The 19,302-nt window shown below is 36.9% G+C and overlaps 1 protein-coding gene across 1 annotated transcript; it reads left to right on the top strand.

Annotated features, from left to right (window-relative positions):
• Positions 1 to 443: 443 nt before the first annotated feature.
• On the top strand, positions 444 to 19,025 carry LOC110103747 (translin-associated protein X). Its single transcript, XM_020832565.2, has 8 exons — positions 444 to 676; positions 758 to 858; positions 11,182 to 11,261; positions 11,424 to 11,565; positions 11,639 to 11,788; positions 11,863 to 12,064; positions 18,229 to 18,354; positions 18,760 to 19,025. The coding sequence occupies exons 1-7, from the start codon at positions 646 to 648 to the stop codon at positions 18,327 to 18,329; spliced, it is 807 nt and encodes a 268-aa protein (XP_020688224.1). The 5' UTR covers positions 444 to 645; the 3' UTR covers positions 18,330 to 18,354; positions 18,760 to 19,025.
• The last annotated feature ends 277 nt before the right edge of the window (positions 19,026 to 19,302 follow it).

Raw genomic sequence — 19,302 nt, 5'->3', positions numbered from 1 at the left:
GAACACATTAGTGTTCAAGCTTATTTATTTAGGAATCGAATATTTAAAATGTTGTTCAAATTTATTTGTTTAGTTAGTTAAACGACCACAAATAAGCTTTAATCGAACCGAGCAACCAGTAGCTCCTCAAAGGTTTGGTTCTCTTGCAGCCCCACACTGGCAAATTATTGGGTCAGGTGACCGAACACAGAGATAGGTCCGGATATTAATAAAATATTATTTTAAAAATAACGCAAGTAAAGCGCTGGTAAAGCGCAACTAAAGCGCAAGTCAAAAAGTGCAACTAAAGCGCAGGTAAAGCGCAACTAAAGCGCAAGTCAAAAAGCACAACTAAAGCGCAAGGTGACGCGACAAATTTTTATTGGATGTCCGAACTTACCTTTTTCCTCCGGTCACCTGACCCAATAATTTGCCCCTACACTTAGTCTGAAATGGAGGATCTAAGGGGTATTTGGCTGCGAGCAGAAATCTTATGAACGATTACTGTCGGAGGCGTGCGAATCGTGGTTCTGCCAGCCCAGGCAACGGGTCTGCGCGGCCTCGGCGACGGCCGGCGGATTTCAGGCGACATCTTTTGTGCTCATAGCATTACAGCAAGCGGATTTCAGGCCACGTCTGAGCGACGCAGCCGTTGGCAAGTGACTGATGGCAACAAAGCCCCACCGCCTTCACCAAAGTATTAAATCCCTTCCACCTCTCCAAAAAACCTAATATGCTTCTGTTATGCCAACTACTCTTCTTTATTCTATACTCGCAGTGGCGTCAGTATTGAGCTCTGCTAAGAAGCCACGGATGATGAGCACGAACTCTAGCATGAAGGAGGAATTCGCAAAGCATGCTGATTACCTCAATCAACTCGTATGTTCCTATTCATGTCATTTATTCCTGCAATATCTATGTCCTCTTACTATTGGGCTTTGTTGTTAACATTTTTTTCCTCCATCTAATAGCATGTACATTTGCTTTGCAATTGGTATTTAATGGATGTTCTATCGACTTTTTTTCATCTTCGTTTTCTTAAGCTAGAAGAAGGTTCCGCATTTGATTCTATTAATTATAAAGAAGTGTCAAAATTCCAAAAAATCTGCATGATTCCGTTGAATTATAGGTAGCTGATGCAAGAAGTAAAAAAAAAAAACGATCAAATGTTTTATGTGCGGATGAAACGAGTCACGTTGAGAAATACATAGGGCCAAGTGAAGAAGTTTCATTCCTCTGCTTTGAACTCCTCTTCCTGATTATCTTAGTAATCTGTATGTAAATTAATAAGTAGAATAGTCATAGAAGAAAACATAGACAAAGAGTAATTGTAATGGTATTCATTGTTTCTATGAAGCAACTATTAGCTTTACTATTTGTTCTAGTGTATATATAGATGAAAGGTTGGTTCAGCTTTACACGTGTATGATTAGGATGTAGCAGGGTTCTTATGATTTAATGGTTGTAAGTTGTCGTTAGAGATAGTTGTTGCTCTTCTTTGATAATATAAGTGGCTATCGTTGTTTCTCCCCTTCATGCTGATGGTGGAGGCTGAACCATCAGTTTGTGTCGTATAGCGAAATTGCTGGATGGATAGCAGTTTGGTAAGTATGTCATCGATTTGGTTTGTGGCGCTGATTGCAGCTATACAAATTTCTTTGGATTGTCTGTGATATTGGATGAAAGTGATGATTGACCTCGATGTGTTTTGTTTTGGCATGAAATATGGGGTTGTTGATGAGGGAGATGGTCGAGGTACTGTCACAGTGAATGCCCATCGGTTGAGATAGTGTAATGTGGAAGTCTTGAAGTAGACGATGAAACCAAAGGAGGTCAACGGTGGCTGTGACGAGAGCACAATATTCCATTTTATGGATAATCGAGTAATCGTGTGTTATTTTTTGACACTCTAGAAATGATGGTGTTGCCTTGAAACGTGCAGTAATCAGATGTGGAGAGATAGGTGGTGGGGTCGTCGGTCCAGTCAGCATCAAAGAAGGAAGAAAGGATGTGAGGTCATTTGGTTATGGGTACATCGAAGCGAATAGTTCCTTTGATGTATCTAAGAATCCTTTTAAGTAGATGGGCATGCTGAGAAAGAGGATTGTGCATATGCTGACGGAGTTGGTTGACTGTGAAGGAGATGTTGAGATGACTGAGAGTTAGGTATTGGAGCGAGCTTGTGGTTTAATGATAGATTGTAGGATCAAAGAGGGGATCAATTGGGGGTGATATGGGTTGTCTGGTAAAATTTGGATTGGACAGTGATTTACAGTTTTAAGGCCTGCTTGGTGGACTGTGGAGAACACATAGTTTGATTGGGAAAGAAACTAGGAATTTTGTAGAGGAGAAATCGTAACACCAAGGAAGTTATTTGCTGTCCCATGTGTTTCATGGCAAATAGATTGCTGAGGTCGATAGTTAGTTGGGATATGGCCTTGGGATTATTTCCTGTGAGTAGAATGTCATCAACATAGATGAGAAGATAGAGTTGTACCCGAGAAGAGAGGGATCTGCTTTGCTATGTTTGAAGTCGGGTGAAAGTAGGAGGCTTGAGAAAGTTGTGAACCATTGGCATGTAGCTTGCTAGAGTCCGTGCAAGGCTTTGTGAAGAAGGCATACATGATTGGGATATAGTGTCTTCAACGCCATGTGGTTGCATCATATGACTCTTTTCATGGAGGTTGCCATGTAGAAAGGTGTTCGCAACATCTAGTTGGTGAATTTGCTCGTTGTGATTTTAGGCTATAGTTAGGAGCACACGAATGGATGACATTTTTATAATCGGGCTGAAAGTTTCATTGTAGTCTAAGCCATATTCCTATTTGTGGCCTTGAGCTACTAGTCTAGCTTTGTAACAAGCAATGGATCCATTAGAGTGGTGTTTGGTTCTGTAAGTCCAACAACAGCTGAGAATAGATGCGTGGGTGGAGGAGGGACAAGTGTCCATGTGCCTTGATGTTGAAGGGCAAGGAATTCTGCTGCCATGGGTTGTCTCCAGTGCTGATGTTTGTTTGCTTTTGAGAAGCTGGTTGGATTGACATGTGTAGAGGGGGATGTTAGGTTGATGTGGTTAAGTAGTTTGAAGATAGTTTTTGGTTTTATGGATCTAGCTAGCATTGGGTGGGATGGTTGAATATGGGCAGTTGTGTTTGGCAGTGGAGATGGGGAGGAGCAGCTAGTGGAGTTATTTGATGGGGGTTGTATATTAGAGGAGGGGAGAGGAATGGGAGTATTGTGTATGTTTATTTGTGGAGTTAGATGGATGTGGTTGAGTGGAGATAGGAGTGAGTAGGAAGGGATTGGTAGGAGGTGAAGATATAGGGGTTGTTGGTATCTGGTTTTTGAATGGAAATGTGGACTCATCAAAGATGACGTGTTGAAAAATGTAGATGCGACATGTAGTTGAGTTGAAACATTTGTGACTTTTATAAGAGTTCGAGTAACCAATAAAGACACATGACGTGGAGCGAGGAGCAAGTTTGTGTCTCATGTGAGGTGGAAACCATGGGAAGCATGCACAACCAAATGTGCGAAGATGTTTGCATTGTGGTTTTTGTTTTTGTAGAAGGTGGAAGGGTGATTTGTTTTCTGTTTTAGGAGATGGGAGGCAGTTGAAGAGGTAGGCGCCAGTCAGAAGGGTATTAAGCCATAGAGGATATGGGAGGTGGGTTGCATGTAAGTGTTGAAAAATGTAGATATGACGCCGAAGTTGAGCCTTTAATTGTATTAACTTCAGGATAATTTCATTCCAATTGGTAGTTGTATGGCTACATAGGATTACTTCTTGTTTATGTTTGGTGTAGCCTATTATATTGTCACTATTGTCTATAAATAGGTAGACATTGATTGTGTTAGGGGAGATTTAGAAGATGAATAATATTTGAGTACTTTTACTCTTTTTGGTTTTCTGTATCCTGAAGGATTTCAGGTGGTGATCCCTCTCCCAAGGAGTTCTTGGTCACGGTCACTGGATCGTCGACGTGGATTCGTCGAGGCCCATTTGGTCCGGTGTCATTTGGTATCAGAGCCGGCAAGTTGCTGGCGTTCTTGTCCGTCGCCGTGTCGCCTCCGCCGCCGGCATCATTTGGCGGCGACCCGTCTTCGGTGGCGAATCAGCTTTGCAAGCAGCCTCCAAGGATCGGCCTCGTTTGCATTCTTGGGTATGTTATGCTTGCTGTCTCCAAACAACTCACAATCTATCCCTCTCCTGTTCCAAGCAGCAATCCCCACTCGCACTCAGAAGTCCAGTGCTTCCAATCCCTGCCGTCTCTTGCAGGCACTTTATTTATCCTTCCAAAAGTCAAGAAGGATGGTCCAGTAGCCAAGAAGGGGCTGTCTTCTTCCAGCGGACTTCAATACAATAACTCAAGAACCACAAAACTTCAACCAGCTGCTGCGGTTCATCCTCCACAACCATTTGCATACACGCGAATGCTGTTTACAAGAAGCAGAACATCAGTCGCCTATCTTGTTCTTGTCTATAGCAGGCGTTCTTGGTTTTTTCCAAAATATTGAGAGGAGAGGATGGAATGGAGATGTACGGGGATCCGGGATTCTGTCAACTTCACAACTGAAATTTCTTCTTGATCTTTTAATTTGTTTCAGTGTACCAACAAAAGGTCTTGTACCGTTCCAATTCATTCCTCACATCATAGGGTGATGTTCAGCACCTATTTTTGCATTTCCGGCAACAATAGGAAGATTTCAAGCAAGTTTTGCGTCAAAAGATGTCACCTCGCCGGAATTATCAGCAACCACTACAAGAAGAAGAAATCGAAGATCTTCTACAAGAAATTGTCCGACTCAAATTATGATTATCAAGGATTGAATGAAGAAAGGACTTGAGCCCTCATGCCCGGAACTTTATTGTTCGACCACAGGGCAAGTCTGCTCCCATGGTGGCTTATAGATCCTCCATTCAGGCTGAATTCCCAAGAAAATGATGATAGAGAGGATATCTTGGACGATCAGAGTCCTTCCTATGAAGACATTTTTGAAGGGTCACCCCGCAAGTCTTCCTCATCCTTGAGCGAATCCATCTTCGATGGGTTTGAAGATTCGTTGCCGAAATTGTCGTCTTTTCTTCTCTACGATGAGCCAGTGTATGACGTGTATGGCGACGACGAGGGCATTTCAGATGATCAAATCTCTTCCAGCCCAATCTCGATCGAGATCAGCTTCGAAGAATTTGAAGATCCGTTGTCGAACTCGTCGTCTTCGCCTATTTTTTATGAACCCATGTATGACATGTATGATGATGACGACATGTTCTTGGGAGTTCTTGATGATGATAAGCCTTTGTATGATGATGATAAGAGCGAGCCGGATGTCCAACATGAACTATTCACTCCTAGTGTTCACAATACGGCAACAAACTTGATCGTCATCACTGACAAAAAAATTGCAAGTCAAGATCTCTCAAATGGGTTGGATATTGAAGCTCCTATCTACTTATCTAGGAAGTTGAAAGAAATACAAATGATTCCCACTAATCTCACAATCACAAATGATCCATCTACGTGGGCTAAGCTTGATTTGTCGAAGATTGATAGACAAATTGACATCGGGTTGATCTATCCAGACTGGTTTAGCCAACCAAACCCACCACCTTATGGTGGCCAACCGGACATCTTCCTATGAGCCCGAAGTTCCTCCTACCCCGGTAGTATGACGCCGGAGCTGAGTCGTTAATTGTATTAACTTCAGGATAGTTTAATTCCAGTTGGTAGTTGTATGGCTACATAGAATTACTTCTTGTTTATGTTTGGTGTAGCCTATTATATTGTCACTATTGTCTATAAATAGGTAGACATTGATTGTATTATGGGAGATTTAGAAGATGAATAATATTTGAGTAGTTTTACTCTTTTTGGGTTTCTGTATCCTGAAGGATTTCAGGTGGTGATCCCTCTCCCAAGGAGTTCTTGGTCAAGGTCACTGGATCGTCGATGTGGATTCGTCGAGCCCCCTCTGATTCGGTGTCTGGAAGGGTGATTTGTTTTCTGTGTTAGGAGATGAGAGGTAGTTGATGAGGTAAATGACAGTCAGAAGGGTATTAAGCCATAGAGGATATGGGAGGTGGGTTGCATGTAAGTGCATGCGAGTTGTTTCGAGTATGTGGCAATGTCTGTGTTATGTAATGCCGTTTTATTTTGATTCATATGGTAGATTGTAGTCAAGTGATTGGAGACAGATAAGAGATTGTGGGAAAGTTCTGGGACGTGAAATTTTTTTGGAAGAATTAGCTTACGAGACGGTGTTGTTAGAATACCAGTACCGAAACGAGCAATAGGAAGTCATTGAAATTCCGAGGATCTCACATCGCACATTATATGATTTATCTTCTTGTTCAATTTGTTTAAAGAAATTCCACACCTATTGGAAGTCATTGATAAGGTTGAAAGACAAGTCAAACATAAGCAAATGAGCTAATGTTTGAACTCGGTTCGTTAACTTTATCATTGTTCATATTTTGTCCATGTTCGTTAATGTTTGTTACTTTTATGTTCAATCTCTATGTGGTCCTATTGGAAATTTTATTTTTTGGCTCACTAATAACCTGTTAAGTTTAACGAGTTATTATTGATCTAAACTTAAATGACATTGTTGAATATAAATTTCTTCATTTGTTGTTGAATGCCTAGTTCAAGAGAATTAAGTTTAAAAATGATAACTAAGAAAAATATGAATATAACCAATAAGCGACTTTTCATTTGTGAATTAAATCTTTATAATCAAAATAATATAACTGTCCTAACTTTACATATGTAACAAATTAAAATTTGCAAATTGAATTCAAACATGTCTTAGAGTTTTGGACAAAATAACTCTTCGGCCTTGGAGATATTTATTATATTACAATACTAATATAATGGGTTATACAGTTTATATGCATCAACAAAGTAAGTATCCTTTTTCAATATAATTCCTTCCATTGAATCAGTATTAATTACTGCACCAAAATTGCAACTTAAAAATCCGTAGTTGTGTTGCAAGCACATTCCCACATGAAGCTCCATTCATTTCCCAAGTTGCTTAAAAAATATTCTGAACAGCTGCAGAGCTACATCGAGTTGACAATATTATGCAGTAAAAACAATTCCAAATTTTAGAGTAGTATAAATACATTATCAAAGTATTAATTGCCTCTAAATGCTTATGATGTATGTAGACAGTAGACAATATCGAAATTTAATTTTTTGGATCTTATTTCATGAACCAATTAGCAATACTTCATATTCTTTTCTTTTTCTATCTCCTTAAAAATTCATGTCCAACACTTCATCAGACATGTTTACACAATCTATTCTAAAAGCTATCTCAAATGATGAGATTGTTTTCATAACTAATGGTGGATGTCAAATGCATCTTTAGTATTGACGTGATAAACCTACTTATGATGATTCATGGAGTACTTTATTAGAAGTGGAATAGTTATGCCTATATTTACTTGAATAATATCAAATGCTCAATTCTTTGCAATTGAATTTTTTTCAAGACGACAAATTTGATGCAAACATCAAAGTATGCAAGCATCAAAGTTGATACTCATTGAAAATACAAGATGTGAGCATTGAGACATAAATTGACAATTTATATTTTGATTCTACTCTATGTTGCACCGATACACCTATTTATGAAGGCGTGTTATATCCGATACATGAATACACCTCTGATACGACATCAATACATGTCGGATACGGCTTTGCCATATCCAATTAAAGTACTACTTAATTTCAAAAGGACACGAGTATCCGATACGCATGTCTGTTGAATAACAAAAAAAAAAAAATCTGAAAAAAGACCCGTTGTATTTACTTCCGCAACTGCATGCGTGGTTCTCTCATTTCCGAGATGGATTTGAGTCTCTTGATGATATGGGAATATTAGAAATTGCTAATCTTTCACTTGATGAGCCTGAATTAGAAGCTTTGATATTTATTGAAGATGATATAGAAGTTCAAAGACAAACCACCGAAGAAGCTAATCATATCATTCCTTCTATTGAATAGTTGAGGCTACATGTGCTAGACAATTTATGTTTATGTTTTTTGTTGTTGTACTAGACATGTAATGCTTATTTTTATTTTAATATTATAAGCTACAAATGATGTTACTTTCATTTTTTTTCGTAATTTCAAATATTATGCTTGATTGCTTTCTTAATTTCTGTATGATTTATAAATTACAATGTTGTGTCCGCGTCGTACCCATGTCCTGTATTTTTAAGAATTGATGTCCTGTATCCGTATCGTTTCGTGTCCGTGTCGCCGTATCCGTATCGGTGCAACATAGATTCTACTTGAGTTATTTCTATTTCATAGTTTTTATTTTATTTTGTATAGACATGGCTATGATGTTGATCCTTAGAAAGAAGTTTTGTCCTCAAATGTCTATGTTGGTTCGTTTTATAGTTTTTTGGTTCAACAATTGGTTCACTGTTTACTGCCTTATATTAGTTGGTTCTCCAGTTCTTTATGTTTGCTCTTATTGTTGTTTCGGATCTTGAAAATTATTTGAGTGCGACTTGAGTGTAGATTGAGAACTTTTATGGGAATCCATATGGATCGACAGGAGGACTTTATCTTCTGTTGGACAGTTTTTTTTTTTTTTTTGCTTCTTTTTCTTTTCGTTTACATAGTTTGTAATTGGTTTGCACTTGTGATTGAATTTGGTAAAATTATTATAATTTAATATTTTATTGATCTAAAAAATCTATCTTTTTTTTGTTCGGTCTGTAAATTATAATTTGGGACAAAATGTACATATTTTTTTATTTTTCACTAAAAGATTTGAAATTGTTAAATTAAAGTTTGTACATTGCGAAATTGGCCTTTGCATGCGTGATATTGTATATTTCATCCTAGATTTGTGCTAAAATTTTCTAGGCCCTAAGATCCCGCATTATATAAAACGTGAAGTTATCTTTATTGCTTTATAGTTCAGTTCTTTGTAGTTGTGCGGTTTGAGAATACTTGAGCCAACCTGAGAAAGAATGGCTCTTCATGTGATATTGTGATTACTATACAACTACGCAGCTGTGTTTAGGTTGGCATTTTGGAGCAATAATTAATATCAATTTAATGTCAGAATTTGTATTGAAAAGAGATGATTTTATTTTGTTCATTCTTCTACTCTGCATAGCGAGAAGACCGAGTTGTATTATTATTGTAATAATACAATTATGTGTACAAACAGAACCATGTTTTATCCATGATTCTAAGGCCTGATTGAATTGAATTTATAAATTTTAACATGTATGTTTTTTGTTACTAGTGTTATATTATTTGATTATTTCTATGAGAAAAAGTTCAAAATAATCCCCAATTATTTATATGCGAGTCTGTGACCAATTTAATTTTAGATTATTATTTTTTTTTTCAATTTAGTCCATTGACTATATAAAATTAGTCTCAAATGGCCTTCCATGGATTATTTGGATCTATTTTGTAGAGTTGAGGGATTGAATTGGATCAATTTTTCATCCCAATTTTCATCAATTTCTGATGCAGTCAAACTAGAAAGAAGAGACAAGTAGGAGAACACTAGGACAAATTAAAAATCAAACTCCATTCAATCTAGTAAGCAAACATCCAAAACAAGACATCAAGCCAACGAAAAGTCGAAACAAACGAAACAAAATTATATCATAAAACTACTATCCTCAGGACAACCGGCAAACGATTTCCTCACATGCAACAAGAAGTAGGAAATATATGATAAAGTGCTTAGGCTTGCAAACCGAGAGTCCACAACAAAAGGGTCCAACGTCCAACCAAACTCCTCCGGTAAATGTCTCCAAATCAGCCAACAAACTACTTCCAAAAGCTCAAGAAGAAGGATACAAGTGGAGTGGAACTTGCGTAGAGAAGAAGAGGTTAGAAGCCAAGACGAAATAGAGAGGAGGAAGAGCTGGAACAAGCTCTCAAGCTTTTCTAAGAGAAGAAACTTTAGGTTTTAAGCAACTTCTTTCAAGTTAATCAACAACCTTTCCAAGACAAAATTTTCTCATATATATAGGCACAAAAGGGGAGCCAAACAGCCAACAACAACCTCTCCAACCAAACCAATCAGGTGAGGGGAATAAGAAGGACAAAAGACACCACAAACAGCTCCCAAAAAATTGCATAGAAAACATGAAGGAGAAGCCACGGGAACACAGCCAGGGAGGGGACCCGAAGAGACAACACAAGAAACGGGCTAGAGAGGACTCGGGAAAACAACCATGGGGAGAAACTGAAAAGCCCACACAAGCACCCAGCAGGCATATCACGGGAACATCACAAAGAAGAACCCGAGGAGACACAAGAAGGGGAAGAAACAAGCTCCACTCCACATACCTCTTCAAATTTATGAGCTAGGAAGTGCAATTACTCCTCCAATAATGAGCTAAACTTCAGCTCAAATATTAATGAGCTAGCACTAAGAAGTTCTCAAGATATCAGCTCACAAACAGGCAGCCAAAGCCCAACCCGAGAGCAGCCATGGCCCAAACCGTGAAACAGCAAGCAGCCCAAAGAACAAAGGACCCAAAATGCTAGCAAACCCAAGCCATGCCATGCCCAAGCACTTCCTACCATGATCATTGGATGCTTTCCATCATTGGATAGTAAATAAAAAAAAACTTAAAATACAACTAAATATTGTTCAAATTACATCAAAACATAAATAACCAAAATATGAATGCATCAATTTCTGTATGAAAAATTATTTCGGGTCAATTTGTATGTCAAGAGATTAAATTATGTAAATGTGATATTCTGGGACTAAATTGATTTCATATGAATAGTTGGTGTGATTATTTATTGCTATCATAAGCATTTAAGGAAATGTTTATTCTTGGTTATATCCATTTTTCTATTAATCATAATTTTTTAAACTTGATTTTGTTGATCTGGTTTTTCAATAACAATTTAAGCCATTTTTGTTTGGTTTTATTCTTTTCGGTTTAGCTCAATAATCATTAACCATAACGAGTTGTTTGTGGGCTTTGAAACAATATCAAACTGAGCTTGAACAAAGAAGTAGCAATTGTTAAGGAACACGAACTGAACACAAATTATATTCGACTCATTTACACCTCTTCTTACTTATTCACCTTAACCTGCAACGATTCTCTTATTTTTTATTATGCAAGAAAAGAGGTTGAGCGTTCAAACTTACTTTTCATTACAGCATTTTTTTTTTTTTTTTGTGAAGAATGACAAGCGTGAGAGAGTTGTAAAGGCTAGCCGTGACGTTACAATGAACAGCAAGAAAGTCATTTTTCAAGTGCACAGGTAAGAGGCTCCTATTTATTGTCTTTTCCAGCCAGGTAACTAGGAAAATGACAATTTCATTTCTTTGTTTGCTTGTAACGTTACATGATAGTCATCACGAAGGTGTAGTTTTGCACTTTTTCAGTTGCTCATCATTTTCAAATCCTCCTTTTCTTAAAATAGGGCCAATAAAGACAACAGAGAAGAAGTGTTGTCCAAGGCAGAAAAGGATCTGGCAGCCGTAACTGAGCAGTTTATGTCAAGATTAGTAAAAGAATTGAAAGGAAATGACTTTTGGAAGCTTAGGCGTGCATATACATTTGCTGTGAGTACCTAAATGGGCATAATTCATTTCTTAATGATATTCAGACTGGCTTGTTTATTATAAGAGTTTATAGGTTCAGGAATATGTTGAAGCTGCAACATTCTGTAGATTCTGCAGGAAGGGATCCCTTCTGGATCTTAAAGAGATTAATTCTACTCTTCTGCAACTAAGTGATCAATATGAAGAACCCTTGCAAATAAATGCCCTTGACTATCTCCTAGGGGTAATTTGCAGTGCTTCCCCTTTATCCAACATAAAGTTATAATATGCTGTGGGTAAACTTCTACTGCCCTTTAGCTTGCAGATTTGACTGGTGAGCTAATGAGGCTAGCCATAGGCAGGATATCAGATGGAGAAGTTGAGTATGCTGAAAAAATATGTAGATTTGTACAGGATATATACAGAGAGTTAACACTACTTGCTCCCATCATGAATGATAACGCTGACATGAAGAAGAAAATGGAAACAATGCTCCAAAGCGTAATGAAGATTGAAAATGGTATGGGGCCTCATTCAATATTTATGATCTGCTAATTCTAAATATGTTGGTTCTAATTTCAGTTTGATCTAGAATTCTTTTTTTGTCTTTTAAGATGGCATCATGCAGAGTGCTTTTTAAGGATTTCCACATTTTCCTCTTTGAAATATTTGGGAGTGGAATTTCATAAAGAACATTTTAGTTTTAGATTCATGAGAGTTGTGGGCATGGTTGATGAAATTTTGTTAGCCATGTTATTTGGAAGTAAATTTGCTATTTTAGGAAGCTTAGGGGTTGTTTGGATGCAGGATTTGAACTAAGGCTTCGTTTGGGATGGCTTTCTTACTGCTTCTTAAAGCCGCTTTCTAGTACAAATTTTTGTACTAGAAAGCGGCTTTAAGAAGCGGTAAGAAAGCCATCCCAAACGAAGCTTATATCCTGCCAAACCCCAAGTTAAATATCACGGTGAGTGTAATCTTCATTTCACAACATTTTTTCTCCTTTTGAACTAAATTCTGGGTTTACAAAATCCGAGAGTTCGGTGAATTATAGAATTTATGGGCGTGGGAGAAAGGTGCGGAAAGTACAAATTCCATCCGCTTAAGTTCAATGGGCAGCTAGCCGAAGGCAAGTTCAAATGAAGAAATCTTTCATCAAAAAGGGGAGAGCAAAGAAAGATAGAACTTAACGAGAACTATAGCTAAAACACTACTTCACGCAAAGCTGAAGCTGCAATGAAGAAATGGGGATGAGGAAAACAAACCCTAGACAGGCCTAGGCAGAGCATAAACAAAGATCAAAGAGAAAAGAAATTATAGTTATTTGTTATTGCATTAATTATTAGAGAGACATTGTCAGTTTTAAATAATTATTAATTTTAATTGTTTGTATTAATTAATAGATTTATTAATTAAAAAATAATAATAATTATGATTTGATGTTACATAAAAGTTATATTATTAATTAATGAATAGAAATATTAATTTAAATTAATTGTTATAATCTAATTTAATTCTATTAAAAGGTTGGAGACTTGGAGTAGCTCCAGTGGAATATAAGATTAGAGAGAGTCGCCTTAGATGGTTTGGCCACATTAAACGGAGGCCTTCCGATGACCATGTCAGGAAAGTTGAGGTATTATATTTGTAGAGGTAGACCTAAAAAGATTTGGTTATAAAATATTAGAAATGATCTTTATTTATTATATTTAAATGAGAATTTGACTTTTAACCGGACACAATGGCAAAAAAGGATTCATGTAGCCGACCCCATGTAGTGGGACAAAGGCTTGTTGTTGTTGTTGTATGTATTTCATTAATTTAGTATTTTATTAATTACTAATTAATTGTGATATTACTTGAGCTAACAGACTTTAAATCCTAAAATAAGTAATCAAACAGTTCATCAAGATTTAATTAGATTTAATCTCTATCATGTCAAATAACTTTCAGGATTTAATATCCTTAGAATTTAATAAATTCACATTTATACTAAATTCTATTTGAGTTCAATCCTACTTGTATCCCAACAACCCGTTAGTTTCTCATTTCTGTTAGTTCTGGCCTCCATTTTGCTAGTTTTATCAGAATTGCTGAATGCACCATTGTCTACTTTTTGAAATGATTATATTTTAATTTTGTTGTCAAATCAAATTGTAGTAAAAAATTTTTCAGGTGTCCATGGACTGTAAAATTACTTTTTCAGTGAGCTAAGCTTCTTAGAAAGGCTGCAGCTAACACATATTTCTGTGTTTATCTTGATACAGTGTTTTCTTTTTATTTCCTTTAACGTGCAATGATTAAAACCAGACTTCATTCTCCTACGGGATGGCTATTCTCTGGTCATTGCTGGTTGAGTGGAAGATTAGCCACAGGCCGTATGAACACTTGTCGTAGGTTTTATGTTCAACAATTAATCTTCCATATGAAGTTCATTGTTTGCAACTTTTGTAATTTATAAGCATAAATGATGAGTAAATATATGAGTCAATATAAGCATTCATGATGAATACAAAAGAAAACAAGGAGGGGAAGAATCAAAATTTTGAGAATATAAAAGCCTATACCCCTAACCAGAAATTCTCCTAATATTACGCTGCCTAATTCAGCATTTCCTAGTTTATATCATACAATAGCACTTTCCCTCAAGCTATAGTATATTTACATATTTTAATCTCCGCTTATTGAACAGCTTCGATAGAAATATCTGCCACAAACTGGATGCATGAGTAGCAATAATTTTTATCAAAGAGACTTGAATATGTTTTCATGAAAAATAGGATTGATGACATTATAGATGGCAATATAATTGTGATAATATAGTATCATAAACTGAGCAAAGATATTTCCCAAATCATTTCATACGTTGAGTGAGGGATAGCTATGTATTCATTATGTGCATTTGAATTTGCCACAATAATTTGTTTCCTAATTTTCCAGGTGATCAGGTTACCTCCAACAAAAATACAATATCCTAATATTAACTACCTGCCTGCAATGAATCAACATAACCAGCATTTGAGAATGCTTTAACATTCTAGTGCCCAGTTTTAGTATATGTTACTATTGCGGACTACAATATGCGTGGAAATAGAGTTAAAATTTTTCGTTTCAGCATTATACATATATCCATCACACAAACAAGGAATTTAAAACACAAGGATTTTTACGTGGAAAATCCTGGAAAAGGGAAAAACTAAGGGGTCACGCCCAATTGAAATGATTTTACTAGTATTTGAATAAATAACAATATTTGTTCTGTCATTTAATTTGAAGATGGTGAAATTACAATAATAGGAAGAGTTAGGTGGGGTTCCCGATGTCAGTTGATGGCCGGGAGGAAGTCCGGCTTCGGTCGGTAGCCGGGCAAAAGTCTGACGACAGTCGGTGGCTAGGCAGAAATTCGGCGATGGTCGGTGGCCGGGCAGAAGTCCGGCGACAGTTGGTGGTCGAGCAGAAGTCCTGCAATGGTCCGTGACTAGGTAGAAGTTCGGCGTCGGTCGGTGTCCAGAAGGAAGTTAGGCGATGGTTGGTGGTCGGGTAGAAGTCCGACAAAGGCTGGTGGTTCGGCGGTGGTTCAATGATGGTCGGTGGTCTGACGGTGGTCCGGCGGTGGTTGAGAAGGAGCTTGGTGGTAAGAGAGATCTCAGATTTCTCTTTCTTCTTCCTCTTCTTTTTTTTTTCTCCTTCTTTTTGTGAAGAATGGGGGTTTATTTATAGTTTTTGGGGAGTGACATGACTGATAAATAAGGAAAAGATCAATGACATGTTTGGAGTGTTTTGGATGGATGATTGATATTGATTCCCTTGATCATACATGGTTTATTGAGCATTTGAGTGTCTTAATGATGCCGGAATTCAGCGATATTGGGATAGTTGGATTCGTCTCGTCGAGCCACTCAATTCAACAATAAGCATGTCACATTTGGAAATCATTTAGGTGTCCATTTGGAAATCATTTAGTTGTCCAAATTATGCTTTGAATCGTATAAACGTGCTTCGGGCCCTTGATTTGGTCAGATTGAATTTAGTGTAGTTGGGTTCGCCTTTTCGAGATGTTCAGTTCGACTATGAGTTTGTTGAAATGGGAGTTCGAATAGTCCAAGAATTAATTTCGAAAGTTTCCCATTCAAATTTGCCTCGAGGTTTGTGCTCGATCAAGATAATTTTTTGATGATATATCAATAACAAAAATTGTTCTTGGATACTTTTTGATATCTCTGTTTAAAATTGTGCAATAAGAGGCGCGCCTTGAGGCGCGCCTCTGCGCAATTTGACCCAAAACCGCCTCGAGGCTTACGCAATTCCTCTCCTGGCAGAGGCGTACGCCTCACTTGGACTGAGGCGCGCCTCAGAGGCGCAAATGCGCAATTCTGGCTGAGGCGTACGCCTCAAATATATGCTCAGTACCGCTCAGTACATGCTCGGTACCGCTCAGTATAGCTAGGTATTTGCTCGGTACTGCTAGGTATATGCTCGGTACCGCTCAGTATATGCTCGGTATAGCTAGGTATTTGCTCGGTACTGCTAGGTACATGCTCGGTATTGCTCACTATATGCTCGGCACAGCTAGGTATTTGCTAGGTACTGCTAGGTACATGCTCGGTACTGCTCAGTACCGCTAGGTACATGCTTGGTATTGCTAAGGAACATGCTCGGTACCACTCGGTATCTTCCCATAAAAACAACTTACGAACTTCAAAAATAAATAGAACTTCAAAATTACTCTTATAATAAAATTTTGTTCCGAGTGCATGCTTTGATTGGAAGACATTGGACTCTATAGGAGAGGAGGAAGGGGTGAGAAGATTCCCTTGAAGACCCATTTAGTGATGGGACATGATTGGATTTTATATGTTCTTTCTTAATTGTACTTTGGGAGTTTTGATAGACTAATATTTTGTGGTTTTGTATTTTGGGACATGATTTTATTGCATCTATTTTCTTACTTTCCTCTAATTTTAATTGTCATTTAGATGTTTTTATTGTGTGATAGAATCTTACTATTTTTTACTTGCTAAAACCCTTAAATTCTTATTTACTCAATTCTTCGTCGATGAGGCTTACGCCTCACACCGCCTCGAGGCTTACGCCTCGCCTCACGGACGAAAAACCCCTCGAGGCTTATTTACGCAATTTTAAACCTTGTTTGATATATCTTGGAATTCACAAAACATCCTCTTAATGCTTTTATTTTGTATTTTACATTTGTCAGCTGACTACTCTATTGGAGAACAAGATGTTAGGCTTAATAACGATTAGATAAATCAACTTGCTATTTAACCTTCGATATTAAGATGGATATTGAAGCATCTCGTTGTTATCATAAGTTGAGCAACCTTCCTATGAGATTGCTTCATATAAACTCTAATTTAGGTCACCATGAGGAAAACATTACTTACATCTATTTGTAGTCCTTTGTTGATGGCCACGTACATAAAGTATTTTTATCGAGTTCAGTCGAGAAAAAGGATTCATGTAGCCGACCCCACGTAGTGGGATAAAGGCTTGATGTTGTTGTTGTTGTTGTTGTATCGAGTTCAGTCGAGCAATCAGGGATAATATGCTAAAATAGTCAATCCTATAGACCTGTGTGAATTCTTTTGCCGCTGTTAAGCTTTATAGCGATATATCAAGCCATCATGATGAATTTTAATAGTGAAAACCCATCGTTAAGAAATTGAATTAATCCCAAGAAAGGGAATAATCAAATCCCATACATGATGGTTGAGTATAACACCCATTTCAACATCCTTAACTTGTTTTTTAAAAAAAATTTATAGCACTTTTTGATGTCATTGAAATGAAGGACTAGATAAATGTTTGCAAGGAATTTGGCAAATGATGAAATGGCATATTATAGTGAATGGAATGAGTGGTGCATTGCCTTCTATCTTTCTCCTAAACAATTTGTAAATGTAGATTATAAAGCTCATCAGCTGGTGGATGCTCAGTCTAATTTTGTCAACGCGGTTGTAATTGTTGTTGTAGAGAGAGGCTGAGGCCTCTGAGATTAAACTGATAGAGATACATATAGGAGATTTTGGAGGAAGAACATGTTGTGACGTTGTTTCAGAGCTAAAGGATGTAGGAAAAATTTTCAGTCTCTTGAAATATTGCATTTGTTGAAGTGTATCATTGGCAAGTAAGAGGATCACAACAGTTATAACCAGTTTTGAGGGCAAGAATACCGGAAAAAAGATACACTCATACACCCAATGCCACATGACATGGAGAGAGTTTGTCATTATGAGCTAAAAATATGAATTTAGCTGTTGCCCTGCTTTTTGTGGTCATTTTACTTCCAAAGAATTGGGAATCTGATGCTTCCCATATGCCCATGAGGCATGGAGAAATTATTATGTGTAGAGTCCAGTTATGTTCGGACTCCAATAAAAACGTGATATATATCTTTGTACATAATGTTTATAACTGTACACACTATATATAAATTATAAAATTATGAATATAATATGTATAAACTTATATACGTAATATACACACTATGTACAAGGACACATGTCATATTTTTATTGGAGTCCGGACGTAACTCTACTTTCGGATTCCGCACGTAATAATTTCTCTGAGGCATGAGGGCAGCATGCAATTTACTTGCCCTCATGCTTCTTCAATGCATGCATATTATTTCTGCTCTTTTAATTTTCTCTTCTTGTTTGCTCCTTGCAGCTTGCTTTAGTGTTCATGTTCGAGGATCCGAGTACATTCCTTTGCTTGGTACCAATGATGTTGATTACTCTTTCATGGGATTACCAGACTTTGACTCTTAAGCACTGGCAAGTGGCAACTGCCCTGGTGAGTATATAACGCATCTGCTTTATATATACTTATATCTTTATATTTACTTATATTACATTCAAAATTTTTAAATCGCTTAAAAAAATGTCATTAATTTTATTTTTTTTTTAAATTCATTTATACATTTTACTGTGATTGAGACATTAAGATACTATTTAATTAAATATAAAAAAATTATTTGTTAGATATGGAAGTATATAATTATTGTATCTATATAATCTCTTTTTTTAATGATTGCTGCTGCTTAGCTCAAAACAGAGCCCAAAAGAAGTTTACATAATGAATTATTTGACATGTGAATGCTAAATATCATCCATGAATGGCCATTAAGGTTTATTTTAGTCTCTAAATTGAATAGCAGAACCTTTTTTCCTCTAAATTTGACCTTATTGCTGATTACAGGCACACATTGAAGACAAAAAAAAAGTGATTGGAGCTTGGTTTTGCAGTGGGATCATTAGTTTTTTTTTTTTAGTTGGACAAGGCATGATTAAGGATATTTTCGAAGTTTTGAGGATATTTAAGGGAGTGGATTGCAGATTAGTTCTTCTGGAAAATAATTTAGTTATTCTGGTTGCGAAAAACAATTTTTCATCATGAAATCTTTTAAAAATTATTAAGAAAGCAGCGAGAAATTAGAAGTCAAATGAAACTATAGGTATCATTCGGAATTGCTTTTTGGTTGTATTTTTAAAGCAGCTTCTAGTTAAAAAAATTATTTTTTTTGTACTAGAAAGCGCAAAGAAGATAGAAAGTTTTCGCAAATGTGAAATTATTATGTGCGGTCATCAGATGCCATCCACGGGTCAATCAGGACGCATCATGTCATCAATTTATTATATATCGTTACTATGTACCGATGCATATCAGATGACGAGGTGCATCTTGATTATCCTCCGGACAGTCTGATGAACACACATAATAATTTCTTGTTCCAAACCAGCC

Source organism: Dendrobium catenatum, unplaced genomic scaffold, assembly GCF_001605985.2.
Source record: "Dendrobium catenatum unplaced genomic scaffold, ASM160598v2 fragScaff_scaffold_716, whole genome shotgun sequence".
Taxonomy (NCBI): domain Eukaryota; kingdom Viridiplantae; phylum Streptophyta; class Magnoliopsida; order Asparagales; family Orchidaceae; genus Dendrobium; species Dendrobium catenatum.
This window is presented reverse-complemented; position numbering and strand designations above follow the sequence as displayed.